Raw genomic sequence first — 21587 nt, 5'->3', positions numbered from 1 at the left:
CAGGCTAGAGTGCAGTGGCGCGATCTCAGCTCACTGCAAGCTCCGCCTCCCGGGTTTACGCCATTCTCCTGCCTCAGCCTCCTGAGTAGCTGGGACTACAGTCGCCTGCCCCCTCGCCCAGCTAGTTTTTTGTATTTTTAGTAGAGACGGGGTTTCACCGTGTTAGCCAGGATGGTCTCGATCTGCTGACCTCGTGATCCGCCCGCCTCAGCCTCCCAAAGTGCTGGGAATTTCCTTTTTTTTTTTTAGGTCAGGCATGGTTGTTCATGCCTATAATTCTAGCACTCTGGGAGCCAGAGGCGGGTGGATCACCTGAGGTCAGGAGTTTGAGATCAGCTTGGCCAACATGGTGAAACCCTGTCTCTACTAAATATACAAAAATTAGCTGTGTGTGGTGGTGCACACCTATAATCCTAGCTAACTGGGAGGTTGAGACAGGAGAATCGCTTGAACCCGCGAGGCAGAGGTTGCAGTGAGCCAAGATCACAACACTGCACTCCAGCCTGGGTGACAGAGCAAGACTCCACATCCAACAACAACAAAAAAAATTTTAAGGCCTACTGGTATTAGGTTGAGCTCCAGAAGAAAGAAAGAATGGATGTGAAACAATACTTGAAAAGATAACAGCCAAAAATTGTCTAAAACAAATTAGGAAAACAAATCCAACCATATATTTAAGAATCCCTACATACACCATGCAGGATAAATACAAAGAAAACCCCAAGTAGAAATATCATGGTAAAATTGCTGAAAATCAAAAATAATAAGAAATTACCTTCAAAGAAGCAACAAGGTGCCTAACTTCTCAACAGAAATAAATTCTGGAATGAAATATTCAAAGTGCTAGAAAAAAAAATAACTGTCAAGCACGCTGTTTTTTTTTTTTTTTTGCTTTTTTGAGATGGAGTCTCACTCTGTCGCCCAGGCTGGAGTGCAGTGGTGCAATCTCAGTTCACTGCAACCTCTGCCTCCCGGGTTCAAGCAATTCTCCTGCCTCAGCCTCCCAAGTAGCTGGGATTACAGGCGGCTGCCACCTTGCCCAGCTAATTTTTTGTATTTTTAGTAGAGACGGGGTTTTATCATGTTGTCCAGGCTGGTCTTGAACTCCTGACCCCATGATTCGCCCACCTCAGCCTCCCAAAGTGCTGGGATTTCAGGCGTGAGCTACTGCGCCTGGCCAAGCACCCTGATTTTTATACTCAGAAGAAACATTCTTCAAAATGATGCCAAAAAAGACAATTTCACACAAATACTAAAAGAATGTGCAACAGCATACCCACGTGGAAGGAAATACTACAGGAAGCTCGTCAGTTAGAAGGAAAACTATCCAAAATGGAACCACAAAAATACATGAAAGAAAGAGCAGTAGAAAGGGTAAATATGTGGGTATATCTAACCAATAATAACTGTATAAAAATGTCATGGCCAGGCATGGTGGCACACACCTGTAGTCACAGCTACTGAGGAGGCTGAGATGAGAGGACAGCTTGAGCCCAGAAGTTCAAAGTACAGTGAGCTACAATCACACCACTGCACTCTAGCCTGGATGACAGAGTGAGATCCTCTCTCTTTAAAAAAAATAAAAATAAAAATAAAAGGTCTCATCATGGGGTTTAAAGATATACATAGAATTAAAATATACAATACCAAAAAAGATAGGAAGAAGGAAATGGAATAAAAGGTTGTCAAAATTATTGGCCAAGCGCAGTGGCTCAGCTCATACCTATAATCCTACTACTTTGGGAGGCTAAGGCAGGAAGATTACTTGAGGCCAGGAGTTGAAGACCATCCCTGCCAACATAGCAAGACATTGTCTCTACAAAAAATAATAATAAAATTAGCACAGTATGGTGGCACAGACCTGTAATCCCAGATATTTGGGAGGCTGAGGTGGGAGGATCCCTTGACCCCAGGGATCTAAAGCTACAATGAGCTATGAACGAGCCACTGTACTCCAGCCTGAGTGACAGAGTGAGACCCTGTCTCAAGAAATAAATAAGATTTTTGCATTGTCTAAAAAGTGACAAAAGTACTAATATATACCAGCCTTTAAAAAGTCAAAGATGTATAGTGAAATCTTTTTTTTTTTTTGAGATGGAGTCTCACTGCAACCTCCATCTCCCAGGTTCAGGCCATTCTCCTGCCTCAGCCTCCCAAGTAGCTGGGACTACAGGCACCCGCCACCACGCCTGGCTAACTTTTTTTATTTTTAGTAGGAGGGGGTTTCACCATGGTCTTGATCTCCTGACCTCGTGATCCGCCCACCTCAGTCTCCCGAAGTGCTAGGATTACAGGCATGAGCCACCGCACCTGGCCATGAAATCTTCAGTAACTAATAAAAGAACAGTAAAGGAATGTATGGTCAACAAGCAATGGGTTGGGGTGATAGAAGAATAAAAGCAACCATAAAGAAGGCGAGAAAGGAACATACCACTAGTGGCACAAAAAAAACAGTAAGACAATTTGAATCTAATCTTTACACGAAATGTACATGGACTAAGTAATAAGGCAAAAACTGTTATCTGAATCCAGCAACATGGTGCTTGTAAGAGATTCACTGTAGTAGTCCTAGCAACTCGGGAGGTTGAGGTAGAAGGATCACTGAACCCAGGGAGGTCAAGGCTGGGCTGCCACCAGTGAGCCATAATCTTGCCACCACACTCCTGCCTGGGTAACAGAGTTGAGACCCTGTCTCCAAAAACAAATAAACAAAACCTGTATTTTATGCTATGCTGCTTATTAAAGTTTCCTTAGAATGTGATTGTCATTTTTCTAGGTATGTGACTCAGTAATTTCAGATATCTAAATTCAGGAAATAATAAATCAGACTAAAGGAATAAATTACTTTTGAAATAATTTCTATGTTTCGAAGCAATTTACACGTTTCAGTGTCCTTATAGTCTTGAAATTTAAAATGTGTAAATGTAATTAAAACATTGTTTTACAGCTGGGCGCTGTGGCTTATGCCTGTAATCCCAGCACTTTGGGAGGCCAAGGCAGGTGGACCACGAGGTAAGGAGATCGAGACCATCCTGGCTAATATGGTGAAACCCCGTCTCTACTAAAAAAAATACAAAAAATTAGCCGGGCATTGTAGTGGGCACCTGTAGCCCCAGCTACTCGGGAGGCTGAGGCAGGAGAATGGCGTGAATCTGGGAGGTGGAGCTTGCAGTGAGCCGAGATCACACCACTGCACTCCAGCCTGGGCGACAGAGCGAGACTCCGTATCAAAAAAAAAATTGTTTTACAAACAAAAAAAATTTTTAAGCCAAAAATAACTGATATGGTTTACATAAACTAACAAAGCATTTACTTCCTTGCCTGTGAACCATGCCTACTAAATGAGTCATGGTGTATACCACTCAACCATAACATACCAGGAACCTTAATTAATAATTTCATTAACACAATTACCTCCATACTTTTCCTAACTTTTCCCTTTGGCCTATCTCATATACTTGTGTGTGTACAAGTACAACCAGTACTTTTCCTCTCAACAGTTCCTCTATCGTCCAATAAAAGAAGATAACTCCTCATATTTATGGTTAGCTCTTTTATTTCTAGAAGATTATTAAAGGTTGGCTAGAGAAGTGAGTCTTCTTGATTTAATTTTATGGAAAGCATGAAAGCATCACCCACGGAGGGGGATGCAGAATTCATATGTAGTTATTTTAACTGTGTGACAATTTTGTAAAGCATTAGCAAAAATAATGACTAGGTATTTAGTTGAAATCTCACAATTCTTTGTAAAGAAATAGTAAGTTCTCAATCTAATATCTAAAAGTTATTTGGTTTCCCTAAGAAACAAAAGCAGGAGAAATTTACATAACTGCAATTTTTCTCTTTGAAAAAGACGCGTGGCTATTAAATGTCAAGCACAGTGGCTCATGCCAGTAATGCCAACACTTTGGGAGGCCAAAGGTAGGAGGATCACTTGAGCCCAGGAGTTCAAACCCAGACTGGGCAACAAAGTGAGACCCTTCTCTACAGAAAATGTAAAAATTGAAAATTAGCCAGTCATGTTGCCATGTGTCTACGGTCCCAGCTACTCAGGAGGGTGAGGTGGGAGGATCACTTGAGCCCAGGAGGTCAAGGCTACCACTGCACTCCAGCCTGGGCAACAGAGCAAAACCCTGTCTCCAAAAAAAAAAAAAAATTTTTTTGTTTTTAGAAAGGGCTAGGATGAATCATCTGACAAACCTAGCTAAAGAAACATGGCCAATATTCCATTTTTATAAATATCAATAAGCTTGCAGAAGAAATAAAACCTATTATAATATTTTTAAACATTACCAGTTTTAACCGTTCTTTTCTCCTTTTGCCAAAAGAAGCACTTGACCCGGGTTCTGATTCCTTCTTTCCATCCTCATCCTCATCTTCGTCTTCATCATCCTCAAAACACCAGTCTGGCAACAGAGGTGGGGGTGGTGCTTCCTCTATGTCACCATACCGACGAAAAAGTTCCTTCAAATAATCACCCTTGTAGATTCCTGGTGGTCTGGCTTGGGCAAAAGTAGCAACTGCTGCTTCGATACTATGGGAAACAAACACCATGCAATTTCCTTGCTATCCTCCATTTATGCAGGCTTATCAAAATCTCACTTATTATATTCAAGGCTCCATATACAGTATAATAGAAGTTTATAAAATAGACAAATCACAATCCTCACCCTCAAGTCATTCAATCTATTAAGGGACAAATTCGTTCTGAAAACGTTTTAACATAAGGTATTCTGAAAATCCTGAAATTCTAAAAGTAAATTGCTGTGAGTATATAGTAGAGGCCTAGATAGGGTCTGTGAAGAATTTAAATAAAGTCTTGAAGGTTGAGGTCTGACTCTGCAGGGAAACACCAGTCAAAAAAACAACCATGTGAGCAAAATGAAAGCATATTGATTTTACAGGAACTTTCAACAGATCCAGGCACTGAGTCTAGATCATCAAAGAGAGGGTAAGCATAGGCTGAATCTGACACAGGAAACTGAGATAACTGTGGAGAGCATCTGAATGGTCAGAGCTAGAAAGTACATGCAGTACAGAACCACCAACAATGCATACTGCAAAATGCAAAAACCATACGTGTACTTCATCTGATTATATTCAAAAAAGGACCTACTATGTGAAAACCTTTGTAAACATAAATAATGACGCTCCATCAGTCAACAAGAAAATTCAGTTAGTAATATAGTCTCCTAAGAATATTAGGTACTAAAGTCATAATCTCTCAGGATCTAAAAACATACTTCAAAAATAACAGATGTTCAATAAACACATGCTGGTTGACTTAAATGGAGTAACACTCTCCCAAAAATAATTCCTTTTGTATATCATTATAAACTTTTCCTAGTACTCAACAGCTATAAAAAAGCTATCAGTTGAGTATCCCTAATCCAAAACTCTTAAATCCTAAATGTTCCTAAACCCAAAACCTTTTGAGCATTGATGGGAAACTCAAAGGAGATGCTTATTGGAGCATTTCTGATTTTGGATATTCAGATTAAGGATGTTCAACTGGTAAATATAATGCTAATATTCCAAAATGTGAAAAAAATCCGAAACACATCTACTCACAAGCATTTCAGATAAGGGACACACAACCTGTATTTAAAAGGTAAAAAACAACAAGAGTAATTTCCAAAGCTGGATACAAATACAAAATATTAGAAGAATCTGTCTGTGATAATTCTATAAGAGGTGAAAAAAAATCTGAAAAAGTAAATACACAGTTTATGAAATTAATAAGCTCTCAAAGTGTTTTGCTGGTTAATACAAAACAGCTGGCTGGATGTGGTGGCTCATGCCTGTAATCCCAACATTTTGGGAGGCCAAGGGTAGAGGATCACTTGAGCCCAGGAATTCAAGACCAGCCTGGGTAACATATGGAGACCTCCTCACCAGACAAAAAAATTTTAAAAAGGAAAAAATTAGCCAGGCATAGGTGGCATACACTTGTGGTCCCAGCTACTTGAGAGGCTGAGGTGGGAGGATTGCTTGACCCCAAGAGGTGAAGGCTACAACGAGCCATGATCACACTACTACACTCCAGCCTGGATGACAGAAGAAACCTTGTCTCAAAAAAACAAAACAAAACATACACACACACACACACCCCCACCAAGTAATGGTAGTATAAAGATTAACCATATATAAATGAAAAGCAGTTCAAATTACATTAATCATGAGTTCACCAAAAAGTTGATAATACAAATTCTGCAACTAAAATATGAATAAAAATTTTAATTACAAATACATCTCCCATTATAACAAGATACAGATACCTCCAATCCATTTTCTCCACCAAAAAGGCACATATGAGGAAACCAGTGCGATTGAAGCCATGAGTACAATGAACACCTAGAAAATAAAGTAGCTTTGGTTAAAATTAATAAGTCACTTAAGAGGTCACATTTACTTTAAAACTCCAACCTGCAACCAAAACATTTCAGCTAGTTTATAAAATAATTACATTTTTTAATTTTTTAACTTGAAACACCTCTTATAAATTGATAATTTGTCAGTTTAAATTGTTTAGAATCTAATTTATAGCTAGCTAGAAGTTTAAGTGCAATATATAGGTGTATTGATTTAAAACTGTCTCTACTGTTTAACAAGTTCTACTAAAACTAGAAGTTTCCAAGCATTTTAAATAAGGAGGTATTTTCATCAAACACACAACTCAAAAGGACACATAAAACACATACACGCAAGACCCTTCTGACCCTCAAGCTTTAAATTTCTCTAGTAGAAAAAAAACGGTCCTCTTCATGATCAATGGCATATATTTGCAAAACAGTCAAACCCTATTTTCTAAAATCCAGAAACTAGACCAGAGCAAATAAACTAATAGAAATATAAATTCATATGGGGCCTGATACTAATTAACTATAATCAACAAAAGTGACTAGCTACAGAAAATAATTAATTGATAGATACATAGTACAATAAAAATAAAGTTACCTTGAAGCCCTCTAGAAACTAACTGTATTTTCAAGTTAGGTTATAATCTTTGGAAATAAATTTTTAGAAGAAAGAAACCAGCTGAGAAAGGAAATTTATTTTCTTAAACTCTTTTTCAGAACATATTCAAGATCATTTTAACTACTGATATGGTTCGGTTCTGTGTCCCCACCCAAATCTCATCTCAATTTGTAATCCCCACCACCCCCACGGGGCAGGGATCTGGTGGGAGGTGAGTGAATCATGGAGGTGGTTTCCCCCATGCTGTTCTTGTGACAGTGAGTGAGTTCTCATGAAATCGGATGGTTTTGTAAGTGTTTGACAGTTCCTCCTTCACATGCTCGCTCTCTCTTCTCACCATGTAAGATGTGCCTGCTTCCCCTTCCATCATGATTGTAAGTTTTCTGAGGCCTCTCCAGGCATGCAGAACTGTGAGACCATTAAATTTCTTTCCTGTATAAATTACCCAGTCTCGAATAGTATCTTTATAGCAGGGTGAGAACAGGCTAATATAACTAGTTTGAAAACAGTAATTAAAACATGACAATATTGCTGACTCTCCTACAGTCCTCAAAATGAAGCTTTTCCTGTTATTTCTATTTAATTAAAGGATATCCTGATATTTAAGCTGTATCTTTTTTGTTTTTAGAGACAGGATCTCACTGTCAACCAGGCTGGAGTTCAGTGGCATGATCGGTTTTCACAGCCTTGACTTCCTGGGCTCAAGTGATCCTCCCGCCTCAACCTCCAGAGTGGCTGGAACTATAGGCTCACATCACTGTCCCCAGCTAATTTTTCTTTTATGGTAAACACAGGGTCTCACTATGTTGCCCAGGCGGCTCTCAAACTCGGGATCAAGCAATCCTCTCACCTCAGCCTCCCAAAATGCTGGGATTACAGGCGTGAGCCACAATGCCCAGCCTGTATCTTTCTAACATTACCTTCTAAAAATTATTCTTCTCTGTATATATAGATCATACTGATAGAGTACAACTAAGATCAAATACAGAAATAAACTATATAGATTTACAAAACTTATAGAAGAAAATATAGAAGTAAATGTTTGCAAGCTTAGAGTAGAAAAGATTTTAGATAAAACACAAAAAGCATGAAATGAAGAAAAACATTGATAAATCAGACTACTTCAAAATAGTAAGAGTTTGCTCTTTGAAAGACATCATTAAGAAAAAAAAAAAGGAGTTCTGGGGAAGATGGCCAACTACCTACAGCTGAAAAACGCCTCTTCTATGAAAAGGAACCAAAGTATCAAGTAGGCCACCAAATTCTGAACCACCAAAAACTTGACAATAAAAATCCTGCAACTTTGAACAGATATTTTGAGAGAAAACACTGAAAGCCAATAGAGAGGCAATGCAGACACAGTGCTTGAAGAGGGAGGAAGCGAGGCAGACTGCTTGGAGTAACTAGGCACCGGGACTGGCTCCCAGTTCCGGTCTGGACCTAAGAGGAGGGCTGAGAGATGGAAACCTGGGGCACCACACTCCCACCATGGTCCTCTGGGATCCTAGCTACAAGCTTGTAGCCATGAGCCCCATAGACCACAGTGCAGCTGCAGCAAAACACCACCACCCATCCTCCAAGGCTCTCCAGCTTGTACTGAGTGGCTGTAGGTCCTGCTATCTGCTGGGCAAAGAGAGTAAGACTGACACTGCCGTACGACCAGAGTGTATCTGATCCACATGCCCCTTTGCCTGCCAGCTCTTCCAAGACTGCCTGCTTGGCTGCTCCCGCAAGAGGGTGCTGATAGAACAGCCTCCACTTCCCTGCCTGAGTGTTCTGCTGGCAGCCTGGGAGCAATTTATCACTCCCAGCACAGACAGTCCCTGATCCCAAGGGCCGGAGGACAAATGTGCAGGCCTGGTCCCAACTCCCCAGGACTCAGGCACACTGCCCAGGAGTATTAAGCTGAGATCTGCAGCCTGAGCTTGGGCAGGAAAGGAGCCCTCACTCTCAGAACACAGAGAGGAGCGTGGCCTGGAAACTAGGCATCCCTCTCTTCAGAAGACCAGTCCAGGATAGGTGTGGCCTGACAGCCAGCCAAGGTTTCTTCCCCAGGAAGCCCCATGGCCTGGAACATCTGAAACGGCTCAAAAAACTGGGCACGCAGGCCCGTCCAGTTGTGCCTGCTCCTGGGACAGACATCAGAGAGAGACCAGCCAGGTCGGAAGAGTACAAGTTGTGAGGGCCACACAGCCATCTGCTGGGCTGCAAACCCCAGGCCATGGTCATTATACTGGCTACACACACACAGTGCCACTTCCCTGCCTGAGGATCCACCACCCTTGCTTGACCCACTGCATTATCAGACCACCTGCAGATGTACCCACAACCCACTCTGACTGACAAGCACAGGAGACTGGTAGGTCCCTAAGGAGTTTCAGGTCTCCTGGTGGCCTAACCCTTGGCTTGAATCATACCTAAGGGAGCAGGAAGAGAAGCCCACCAAAGCCCCACACAGAGCAAAGGAAACGTGAGACAGTGCCAGTATTGAGGGGGATACCACCAAGGCTTAAGAACAGATGCGGAGAGAAAGTCGTATCTTACCCCCTGCCTCCTCTCTCCAGAGCACTGCTGAGGATACAGTGAAATACAAAGAGGGCATGCGCAGCTGTGTAAGAGCCTATCTGCCCTAACATTTAAGCACCAACTGCAGCTTGAATTACACCACCAAACAAAAATACACTGCTTTAACATGCAAAGCCTGTGAAACCCTCACAGAAACCTATCTACAACCCAGGAACCCATACAGACCCTTGGCCCTCTGAGAGTACCCAGAAATGAAGCCAACTGACTATACACAATATACACCACCGTCAAACTCTCAAGGGACAAAAGAATATAAAAACAAAACCCCCCATTCAATCAACAGCAAATACAAAAAGAAAAAGAAGCACCAGTTCCCTCAGATGAGAAGAAATCAGTGCAAGAACTCTGGCAATTCAAAAAGTGAGAGTGTTTTGTTATTTCCAAAGGATTGCATATACTCCCTAGCAATGGATCCCAACCAGAAGAAAATGTCTGAAATTACAGACACAGAATTCAGAATATGGATGGCACGGAAGCTCAACAAGACCCAAGAGAAGGTTGAAATCCAATCCAAGGAAGCCAGAAAAACAACCCAAGATTTGAAATAGAACATAGGTATACTAAGGAAGAACCAATCTGAAATTCAATTCACCACAGGAATTTCAAAATACAATTAAAAATCTTAACAACTAGCCTTATAAGAGATGATTAACAACAGACTAAACCAAGCAGAGGAAAGAATCTCAGAGCTTGAAGACCAATCCTTTGAAGCAACTGAGTCAGACAAAAATAAAGAAAAAGAATCTTCAACAAATGAACAAAGCCTCTGAGAAATAATGGGATTATATAAAGCGACCAAACCTACAACCCACTGGTATTCCTGAGAAGAGAGAATAAGCACCATGAAAAACATATTTGAGGAAATAATCCACAAAAATGTCTCCAAAGTTGCTAGACAGGTCAACATGTTAATATAAGAAATTCAGAAAACCCCTGTGAGGTACTATACAAAACGACCATCATCAAGGCACAGTCATCAGACTTTCCAAGGTCAATGTAAAAGAAAAACTCTTAAAGGCAACTAGAAAAAGAGTTTACAAAGGGAATCTCATCAGGCTAATAGCAGACTTCTCAGCAGAAATCTTACAAGCCAGAAGAGACTAGGGACCTATATTTAGCATCCTAGGAGAAATTCAAGCCAAGAATTCCATATCCCACCAAATTAAGCTTCATAAGCAAAGGAGAAATAAAATCTTTGTGGGACAAGCAATTGCTAAGGGAATTTGTTACCACTAGACTGGCCTTACAAGAGATACTTACGGGAGTTCTAAACATGGAAACAAAAACAGTATCTGCTACCACAAAAATACATGTAAGTACACAGCCCACAGACCCTGTAAAACAATTACACAATCAAGGCTACAAAGCAACCAGCCAACAGCACCACCACTGGAAAAAAATCTCACATATCATTAACCTTGAATGTAAGCAGTCTAAACACTCCACTTAAAAGACACAGGGTGGCAAATTGAATTTAAAAAAAGAAGAAGAAGAACCAACTTTCTGCTATCTTCAAGAAACCAACTCATACGCCCAGCTTCAAAGTAAAGGAATGGAGAAAGATCTGTCATGCAAATGAAAAACAAAAAAGAGCAGGGGTTGCTAGTCTTGTTTCAGATAAATAAACATTAAACCAACAGCAATAAAAAAGGACAAAGATCATTATATAATAATAAAAAGTTCAATTCAACAAGAAGACTTAACTATCCTAAATGTATATATACCCAATATTGTAGCATGCAGATTCATAAAACAAGAACTTCCAGATGGGTAATAAAGCAAGTCTCAATAAATTTTTTTTAAAAAATCTAAATCATGCCAAGTATGTGCTTGAACCACAGTGAAATAAAAATTGAAATTAATACCAAGATAAACTCTCAAAACTACACAATTACATGGAAACGAAACAACTTCCTCCTGAATGACTTCTGGGCAAACAATGAAATTAAGAAACAAAAAATTATTTGAAAACAAATGAAAGCGGAGGTAAAACATACCAAAATCTCTGATATGCAGCAAAATTAGTGTTAAGAGGAAAATTCACAGCACTAAATGCCTACATCAAGAAGATAGAAATGGCTGGAGGCAGTGGCTCATGTCTGTAATTCTTGCCCTCTGGGAGGCCAAGCAGATGGCTTGAGGTCTGGAGTTCGAAACCAGCCTGGGCAACATAGCAAGACCCCCGTCTCTACAAAAAAAATGCAAAAAAAAGAAAGAAAGAAAGTAATAAGCCAGGTATAGTGGCACGTGCCTGTAGTCCCAGCTACAGGGGGAGTGCTGAGGTGGGAGGATTGCTTGAACCTGAGAGGTCAAGGCTGCAGTAAGCCGAAATTGTACCTCCGAACTCCATCCTGGGTGATAAAGTAAGACCCTATCTCAAAAAATAAAATAAAAAGAAAAAGATAGAAATGCCTGGGCATGGTAGCTCATACTTGTAATCCCAGCATTTTGGGAGGCCAAGGCAGGAGGATCACCTGAGCCCAGGAGTTCAAGACCAGCGTGGGCAATAAAGCAAGACCCCATCTCTACAAAAAAAAAAAAAAAATTGAAAATCAGCTAGGCGTGATGGCATGCACTTGTAATCCTAGCTACTCAGGCTAGGGCAGGAAGACTGTTTGAGCCCCGGAGCTTGAGGCTGCTGTGAGCTATGATCATGCTACTGACCTCTAGCCTGGCTGACAGAGTGAGATCCTGTCACCAAAAAGAAAAAGAAAAGAAAAGTAGATCTCAAACTATCTAATATCACATCTAAAGGAACTAGAAAAACAAAAACAAACAAATCCCAAAATTAGCAGGAGAAAAGAAATAACTAAAATCAGAGCAGAGCAAAAAGAAATTGAGACCCAAAAAGCCATACAAAGAAAACTATATAGTGAAATGAAAAGTTGTTTCTTGGAAAGGATAAACAAGATCGACAGGCCATTAGCTGGATTAACAAAGAAAAAAACAGAGAGAAGATCCAAATAAGCAGAATTTAAAATGACAAAAGTGACATTACAACCAACCCCACAGAAATACAAACGATTCTCAGAGACTATTCTGAATACCTCTATGCACACAAACTAGAGAATCTAGAGAAAATGAATAAATTCCTGGAAACACACAACTTCACAACTGAAGAAGGAAGAAACTGAAACCCTGAACAAGCTAATAATGAACTCCGAAATTGAGCCAGTTATAAAAAACCTACCAACCCCAAAAAAAGCTCTGGTCAGGCACAGTGGCTCAAACCTATAATCCCAACACTTTGGGAGGCTGAGGCAGGCAGATCACTGAGGCCAGGAATTCAAGACCAGCCAGGCCAACATAGCGAAACCCCGTCTCTACTAAAAATACAAAAATTAGCCAGGCATGGTGGCACACACCTGTAATCCCAGCTAATCAGGAGGCTGAGGCATGAGAATTGCTGGAACACAGGAGACAGAGGTTGCAGTGAGCTAAGATTGCAGCACTGCACTCCAGCCTGGCCAATAGAGTGAAACTGTTTCAAAAAAAAAAAAAAAAAAAAAAACCCTAGACCAGATGGATTCCCAGCCCAATTCTACCAGACATACAAGGAGCTGGTACCAATCCTGCTGAAACGATCCCCAAAAATTGAAGAGAAGGGACCCTTTCCTAATTCATTCTACAAAACCAGCATATTGTGATACCAAAATCTGGCAAAAACACAACAAAAAAATAATGCTATAGGTCAATATCCCGGATAAACATAGACACAAATATCCTCAAAACAATACTAGCAAACCAAATCCAGCACCACATCAAAAAGTTAATTCACTGCTTCAAGCAAACTTTGTTCCTGGGTTGCAGTGTTGGTTCAACATATGCAAATCAATAAGTATGATTCAACACATAAACAGAATTCAAAACTAAAACCACATGATCATCTCAATAGATGCAAAATAAGCATTTGACAAAATCCAACATTCCTGCATGATAAAAATCCTAAACAAACTACACACTTAAGAACATACCTCAAAATAATAAGAGCCATCTATGCTAAACCCACAGCCAACATAATACTGAACAGACAAAAGCTGGAACCAATCCCCTTAAGAAAACGAACCTGACAAGGATGCCACTTTCACCACTCCTATCCAGCATAGTACTAGAAGTCCTAGCAAGAGCAATCAGGCAAAAGAAAGAAATAAAAAGCATCCAAATAGGAAGATAGGACATCAAATGTTCTCTATTTCAGTAAATTTTCAGAATACAAAATCAACATACAAAAGTCAATAGCATTTCTATAAACCAATGATGTTCAAGCTGAGAGCCAAATGAAGAACACGATTCCATTTACAATAGCCACACAAAAAAATAAAATACCTAGGAATATACCCAACCAAGGAGGTGAAAGATCTGTATAAGGAGAACTACAAAACATTGCTGAAAGAAATCACAGACAACACAAATAAAAAAAATTCCATGTTCATGGATTGAAAGAATCAATATTGTTAAAATGTCCATATTGTCCAAAGCAGTCTACAGATCCAACCCCATACCTGTCAAATTACCAACAGCATTTCTCTTTCACAGAAGAAAAAAACTATTATAAAATATGGAACCAAAAAAAGAACCCAAATAGCCACAGCAATCCTAACCAAAAAGGACAAAGATGAAGGCATCACATTACAACCAATCGCAAACTGTACTAATAAGGCTACAGTAACCAAAAAGAGCATGGTACACCTACAAAAACAGACACATAGACAAATGGAATAGAATAGAGAACCCAGAAATAAAGCCACATACCTACAACTAACCAATCTTCAACAAAGTTAACAAAAATAAGCAATGGGAAAAGGGTACCCCATTCGATAAACTGGGCTAGGAAAACTGGCTAACCATATGCAGAAGAATTAAACTGGACCCCTACTTATCACCGCATGCAAAAAAAAAAAAAAAAAAGCTCAAGATGGGTTAAAGACTTAAATGTAAGACTGCAAACCATAAAAAGCCTGGAAGAAAACCTAGGAAATATCCTTGTGGACAGCAGCCGAGGCAAAGAATTTATGTCTAAGTCCTCAAAAACAGAAATTGACAAGTGGGACATAATTAAGTTAAAGAGCTTCTGCACAGCAAAATAAACTATCAACAGAGTAAACAGACAACCTAAGAATGGGAGAAAATATTCACAGACTATGTATCTGAAAAAGGACTAATATCCAGAATCTATATAATTCAACAAGCAAAAAGCATATAACCCCATTGAAAAGTGGGAAAAGGACATAGACAGTTATCAAAAGAAGACATACCAGTGGCCAAAAAAATGAAAAAATGCTCACCATCACTTACCATGGACATGCAAATAAAAACCACAGTGAGATACCATCTCACACCAGTCAGAATGACTATTACTAAAAAGTCAAAGAATAACAGATGCTGGAGAGGCTGCAGAGAAAAGGGAATGCTTATACACTGTTGGGGTGAATGTAAGTTAGTTTAGTCACTGTGGAAAGCAATTTGGAGATTTTGCAAAGAACTAAAAACAGAACTACCATTTGACCCACAATTCCATTATTGGAAATATACCCAAAGGAAAATTCTACCAAAAAGATACCTGCACTTCTATGCTTACCACAGCACTATCTACAATAGCAAAGACATGGAATTAACCTAGGTGTCCATCAATGGTGGACTGGGTAAACAAAATGTAGTAAATATATACCATGGAATACTATGCAGCCATAAAAAAGAATGAAATCACATCCCTCACAGTAACATGGATGCAGCTGGAGGCCATTATCCCAAGTGAATTAATGCAGAAACAGAAAACCACATATCACATGTTCTCACTTATAAGCTGAAGCTAAACTTTGGGTACACACAGACATAAAGACAGAACAACAGACACTGGAGACTCCAGCAGGAGGAAGACAGGAATAAGGGCAAGGGCTGAAAAACTCCCTATTGGGTACTATGTTCACTATCTGGGTAATAAAACCAACAGACGCCCAAACTGCTGCCTCTCACAATATACCCTTATAACATGTCTGTGCCAGTGAGTCTTTTAGGTTTGGACCTTGACCGAGAGAATTTCCAGTCAGTCTCTCGTTTCTTGTCTCTCGTCGCCGGACGGAAGTTCCAGATGATCCGATGGGTGGGGTCTTAACCTGCTCATGTTACCCACTGAATCTAAAATTTAAATTTAAATAAAGAAACCAAAAGGCCAGCCACAGAAAATAATTGCAACACATATATCTGGCAAAGAACTTATATCTGGAATATATAAAGAACTATTTTGTCAGGCAATATTTGCTGATACAAAAAAAAGTTTTTTTTAAAGAACCGTTACAGTTCAATAAGATAACTTAATTTTTTTTAACCTGGGCAAAAGATCTGAACTTTATAAAATATGTAAGACCACAAAGTACATAAGTTGCTTACCATCATCAATTGTCAGGAAAATGCAAGTTAAAACCACAATGAGATCCTAGTATACATTCATTCAAATAGCTAAAATTGAAAAGAGTGACCCCCTATCAAGTGTTCCTGAGGATGCAGAGGAACTGGAACCCTCATACTGTGGTTTTACCAGTATCTACATCTATCAAACCTCAGACTCTTCTAGGCTGGTGGCTCACACCTGTGGTACCAGCACTTTGGGAAGCCAAGCTGGGTAAATAACTTGAGCCCAGAAGTTCAGGACCAGCCTGGGCAACACGGTGAAACCCTGTCTCTAGAAAAAATATAAAAATTCGCCATGCATGGTGATGTGTGCCTGTAATCCCAGTGCCTGTAGTCCCAGCTACTCAGGAGGCTGAGAGGGGAGGATGGCTTGAGTCCAGGAGGTGGAGGGTGCAGTGAGCCACGATGGCATCACTACAATCCCGCTTGGGTGAGAGTGAGACACTGTCTCAAAAATTAAAATAAATCATCAGATTGTACACTGTAAATGACTGCTGTTTTACATAAAATTATACCTCAATATGTTGATTTTTTTAGCTAGATGCTAAAGTGAGATGCTGGCTTAAGTCTGCAGTTTGTATCAATAACATAATCCAAATGTTTGTGTTCATCAGTATGGCCTTGTTCTCAGCAATGAACTTTATCAAAAATCCAGATTATACATTTGATACATTTAAAAATATAAGCCAAAAAAATCACTTTAATCTCATTTGTTTATTATGGTAGTTCTTTCCAAAAAAAGCTTTTGCTATGTGGAGGCCAAAGCAACTCCATCTTGGATGCTAATCTGCCCATGTTGACTTCTGATTAACCCCAGTTCTGAGAAGGCCTCTAAGATTTCTAGTTTATCTTCTGTTCTTTGTGTAAGAGCATGTCCCAACTATAAATCCTGCCCATGGGTAAAAACAATCTTGATGTGATTGTACTTACTTGTTGTGATTGTACTTACTTGTTCTACTTATCCCTTCTCAATCACCTGTTTCCTAAGGTATATAAGCCCTGGCTCTTGGGAGTAATGTTGGGGATCCACCATCTTATCTCACTGCCACCTGAGATGCAGGCTTGGTTTCTTTTTAAGTTCCTATTAAATATCTCTTTCTAAGAAATCGGATTTGTCAGCCTCTTTCTTTGGTTTCTTTGCTTCCTTGGACTTTGGGGATAGGTTTGCATAGGCCTGCCCACCACAAAACATGTTACTCTTAAAAATTTTTTGAAAACTATCAATTGAGCCAAATCACCAATTTCTACATTCCTGGTATAATAAAATAACCATTAATATTTAGAATAAAAACCTTAGTCATTGACCAATAAACAAGGATATTTATACAATGGAACTGCAGACAGTAGGAACAATCTGTGCAAATGTAAATATATTCATCAAAAAAGCACATATGGCAAATTATAAATAAATCAGAAGGGCTGGAATATGAGGTGTGGTAAGAAATGCCAAATGCAGTTGGAGAGAATGAAAGGGTCAAAATCCTGAAAAACCTTGTGAAACATACTAAAGAGTATAAAGGCAATGGAGATATAGTGAAGAATTTTAAGCATGGCAATAAAATTACCAGAGTTTAGAAAAACCACTCCTGATTGCAGCTGATTACAGCCGTATTACAGCTCTGGCCTGTAATCCCAGCACTTTGGGAGGCTGAGGCTGGTGGATCACTTGAGGCCAGGAGTTCAAAACCAGCCTGGCCAACATGGAGAAACCCCATCTCCACTAAAAATATAAAACTTAACTGAAGTTAATGGCGGTGGCCTGTAATCCCAGCTACTCGGGAGGCTGAGGCAGGAAAATCGCGTGAGCCCAGGAGGCAGAGGCTGCAGTGAGCTGAGATCATGCCACTGCACTCTAGCCTGGGCGACAGAGTGAGACATCATCTCAAAAAAAGACTGAGAATGAATCATGATGGGCTTCAAAGAACAAAAACACAGGGTCATGTACGCCAAGTAAGGGAACTTTTCTAAAATATGAGTGTTTAAATGTCACATAATGATTAGAATGGAAAATCACTATTTGATTAAGAGTGCTAGCCAGGTGCAGTAGCTCACGCCTGTAATCCCTGCCACTTTAGGAGGCCGAGGCGGGAATATCACTTGAGGCCAGGAGTTCAAGACCAGCCTGGACAATAGAGTATGACCCTATCTCTACAAAAAATAAAATTTAAAAAATAGCCAGGCATGGTGTCAAGTGCCTGTAGTCCCAGCTACTCAGGAAGTTGAGGTGGGAGGATTGCTTGAGACCAGGAAGTTGAGGATACAGTGAGCTATGATTACACCACTGCACTCCAGCCCAGATGACTGAGTGAGACACAGTCTTAAAAAGCAAACAAACAAAAAACAGTGCTGAGGGAGGACTCCAGACTGCAACAAAGTGGACAGGAATAAATGGATTTAAGTATAGATTCTTTTAAAAAGTCGGCTGAGAAAGGAAGAGGGAATGCAAAACAGAAAGAAGTGTACGGGGTTTTTTTTTAGCGGGAGGGGATTATTTAACAAGTTTAGGTATGTTTACAGGCTCAGGACAAGAATCTAGTTAAACCACAAAGCTTAACAACAATAGAAACAATATAAGTGAAATGAAGTTTCTGAAGGAAGAAGATAAAAAATAAAGAGATCAGTCTTGAACTGAAAGACATTGCTTAGAAATAAATAGCTATGACCAAGAAAATCTATAAATTCCATTATCTCCATTACTTTGTAAGAAAAAGTGCTTCAAAAAAGCCACACAAAGATGTGCGCTGCAAATGCATTTTTGTATATATGTGTCTTAATCCAACATGTAAATTTCCTTACTATCTTCTATTTCAGACCAATTCAAGCAACAAATATTTCAGCTTTTGATGTTTCTCACCTAAGCTACTGTTTTTGTATCCAATTTTTACTCTTGCAAGATTAAATATTTTTATGAATAGGAAATGTAAGAATAATTGTCAATTAGCTAATACGCCATGTGAAGATATGTAATTTAGGAAAGTACCGTTTTCCTTTTAATATTCTTTATATGCAAATACACAGAGTCTTAGTCTAATGGTTCAGTTATACATTAAAACATTTACAGATAGGGTTATAAAGTTACAAAACCATCATAACAAACCTCTATAGAAAAATGTGGGAGATTGTGTATTTGATATAAAAAAAATCCATTAATTAGGTATACTACAAGCTTAGATACGTCTTCAGTATTTTTTTAAAGCAATTTTCAGTTTTCTTCATCATGAGAATGGGTCCATCTAGTGGTAGTAAGCCTCAGTTTTTAACTAAATATTAGCTCACAATTAACTATTTCAAGGCAACTTCTATTCAAATTTTTCTAGGCAAGCTAATATAATGAAATAAATGTATATGGCATTTACAATCAAACTAGGAGAAGAAACTCCCCAACAAATGGACAGAGAGATCAGCTATAGCTATACATGCTAGGGGCAGTTTATAAAGGGCTGGTGACAATGTATCTTTTTAAATAAAGCCTGATCTCAACATATGCTATTTTTTGGGTGGGGGTACAGACAGGGTCTCTCTATGTTGCCAAGGCTGGTCTTGAACTCTTGGGCTCAAGAGATCCTTGGTCTTGATCTTCTGGGATTGCAGGCATGAGCCACCACACCTGGCCCACAATTTTATTTCTATCTCACTAGCTAGATACATTTTTTAATGCTTAAAATCCTAATTATCTGATCAGTCTAATTAGGTCAGTAGTTGTTTTGGTATTTTTTTTTTTTTTTTTTTTTTTTTTTTTTTTGAGATAGAGTTTTGTTCTTGTTGCCCAGTGCAATGGAGCAATCTCGGCTCACTACCTCAGCCTCCTGAGTAGCTGGGATTACAGGCATGCGCCACCACGCCCGGTTAATTTTGTATTTTTAGTAGAGGCAGGATTTCACCATGTTGGTCAGGCTGGTCTCGAACTCTGACCTCAGGTGATCCACCCACCTCGGCTTCCCAAAGTGTGGGATTACAGGTGTGAGCCACTGCACCCAGGGTTCAGTAGTTCTTAACTGAGGAAGATTTTACCCACCAGGGGACATTTTGCAATGTCTGGAGACAATTTTAATTGTCACAATTTGTGGGATGAAGTTGAAGTCCAGCTTGAACAACATAGCAAGACCTGGTCTCTAAAAAATTATTTAATATAATAATAATAAAGGCAAAAAAAATTTAATGCATTTGTTCCTCAGACTCCTCAGAGGATTGGTTCTAGAACGCCCCCTCAGATACCAAAATCCTCTGATGCTCAATGCTCAAGTGCCTTGTATAAAACGGCATAGTATTTGTATATGACCTATGAACATCCTGCCCTTTTCTTTAAATCACCTCTAAGTATTACTTATGATACCTAATACAATGTAAGCGCTATGTGAACAGTTACTATACTATATTTTTTGTTTTGAAAAAAGCAGGTTATTTATATGGTACTGTATGCAGCTATTATATAACAGAACAATATTATGGGATATACATGAAATATATTAAGGGTGTGTGTGCATATATTCATATATTTACATGAATATATGTAAAGGTCACACATATATACTCATATACTGAGGTGTATGACTAGAACCTACACAGCTTAAGGTAATACTGAGGCCTTTATCTGAATAATTAAAAACAACTCACAAAAGTGTTTTCTCATTTGAGAGAAGCCATTATAGGGGTAAACGCTAAATATGCTTAATGAATTCAAAGGAGGGTAGTCAAGCAATTTTAATCTCTGGTATTAGAGGTCATGATTTTAGAAAGATTCATACTGCAGGTTTAGGAAAACAAATTCATCCTTGTTATAAATTGTGCAGTTGTATTCTTAGAAGAACTGATAAGAAAAAAATCTAATTGTTTTGAGTGTTTACAGGTTATAAAATTTATAGAACCTAGTGATATATATATAACTTGTTTTATATTACCAGCAGTGATTCTGTTCATGTGGATTGAAGTGGAAACATTTGCTTTGGGCCTGCCAAATTTTGGAGCACAGGATGTATTGCCAGTTATTTCTTATAACATTACTGAAGAGACAATAACAGGAACTGGTCTCAGAACTGATTGCTGATAACACCTTTTTAAATAAAAAGCATTAAAGAACCAAGCTTAAGTAGTCTTAGGATCTGAAAACACTGTCCTGCTTTTATAGTACTTTCATTTATTTTTAGTTTCAGAGAAGGGATTTTTATCAGCCTTACACAAACTCCCGCTGATCAATATTTGTGACCAGTAGTAAACATTTGTGATGTGGTAAAAGTTAGACTCAGGTTTCTTTTCAAAGCTGTCTTGGTTTAAAAAAAAAAAAAATCCCAGCCTGGGTGACATAGTGACACCTGGTCTTTAAAAAAAAAAAAAGTAATCTTTGAATTAGCTAATATAATTGTTAATTTATCAATTACAGTTGACAATTGATTCAGTTATCAGTTGATAATTGGTGAAGCTGTGGGCTAATGCTGTAGGCTTGGTGGAAATACAAAGTTCTTGAAACACACAGAAGCTTGAAACCTTTTCTAATCTTTAGCAGTAACTACAGCTTCATAGTCCCTTATCTGAAACCCTTAGAACCAGATGTTTTCGATTTTTACCATATTGTTAGCTTCTCTGGGGCAGTACTCTCAAATTATTTTTATTATGGAAAT

General features: G+C 39.1%; 1 protein-coding gene across 2 annotated transcripts in view; it reads right to left on the bottom strand.

Annotated features, from left to right (window-relative positions):
- Positions 1–21587, bottom strand: part of RNGTT (RNA guanylyltransferase and 5'-phosphatase) — a 347371-nt gene that overhangs the window by 290113 nt on the left and 35671 nt on the right. For both annotated transcript variants that reach the window (XR_002730197.1, XM_023205265.1), the window contains exons 5-6: positions 6279–6354; positions 4294–4534 (exon numbers count right to left, since the gene is read on the bottom strand). Coding sequence is in view for 1 of the 2 variants with exons in the window: in XM_023205265.1 (XP_023061033.1) it covers positions 4294–4534; positions 6279–6354 (317 nt within the window). In the remaining variant the exon portion in view is untranslated. The remainder of the gene's footprint in view (positions 1–4293; positions 4535–6278; positions 6355–21587) is intronic.

Source organism: Piliocolobus tephrosceles, chromosome 5 (assembly GCF_002776525.5).
Source record: "Piliocolobus tephrosceles isolate RC106 chromosome 5, ASM277652v3, whole genome shotgun sequence".
Taxonomy (NCBI): Eukaryota; Metazoa; Chordata; class Mammalia; order Primates; family Cercopithecidae; genus Piliocolobus; species Piliocolobus tephrosceles.
This window is presented reverse-complemented; position numbering and strand designations above follow the sequence as displayed.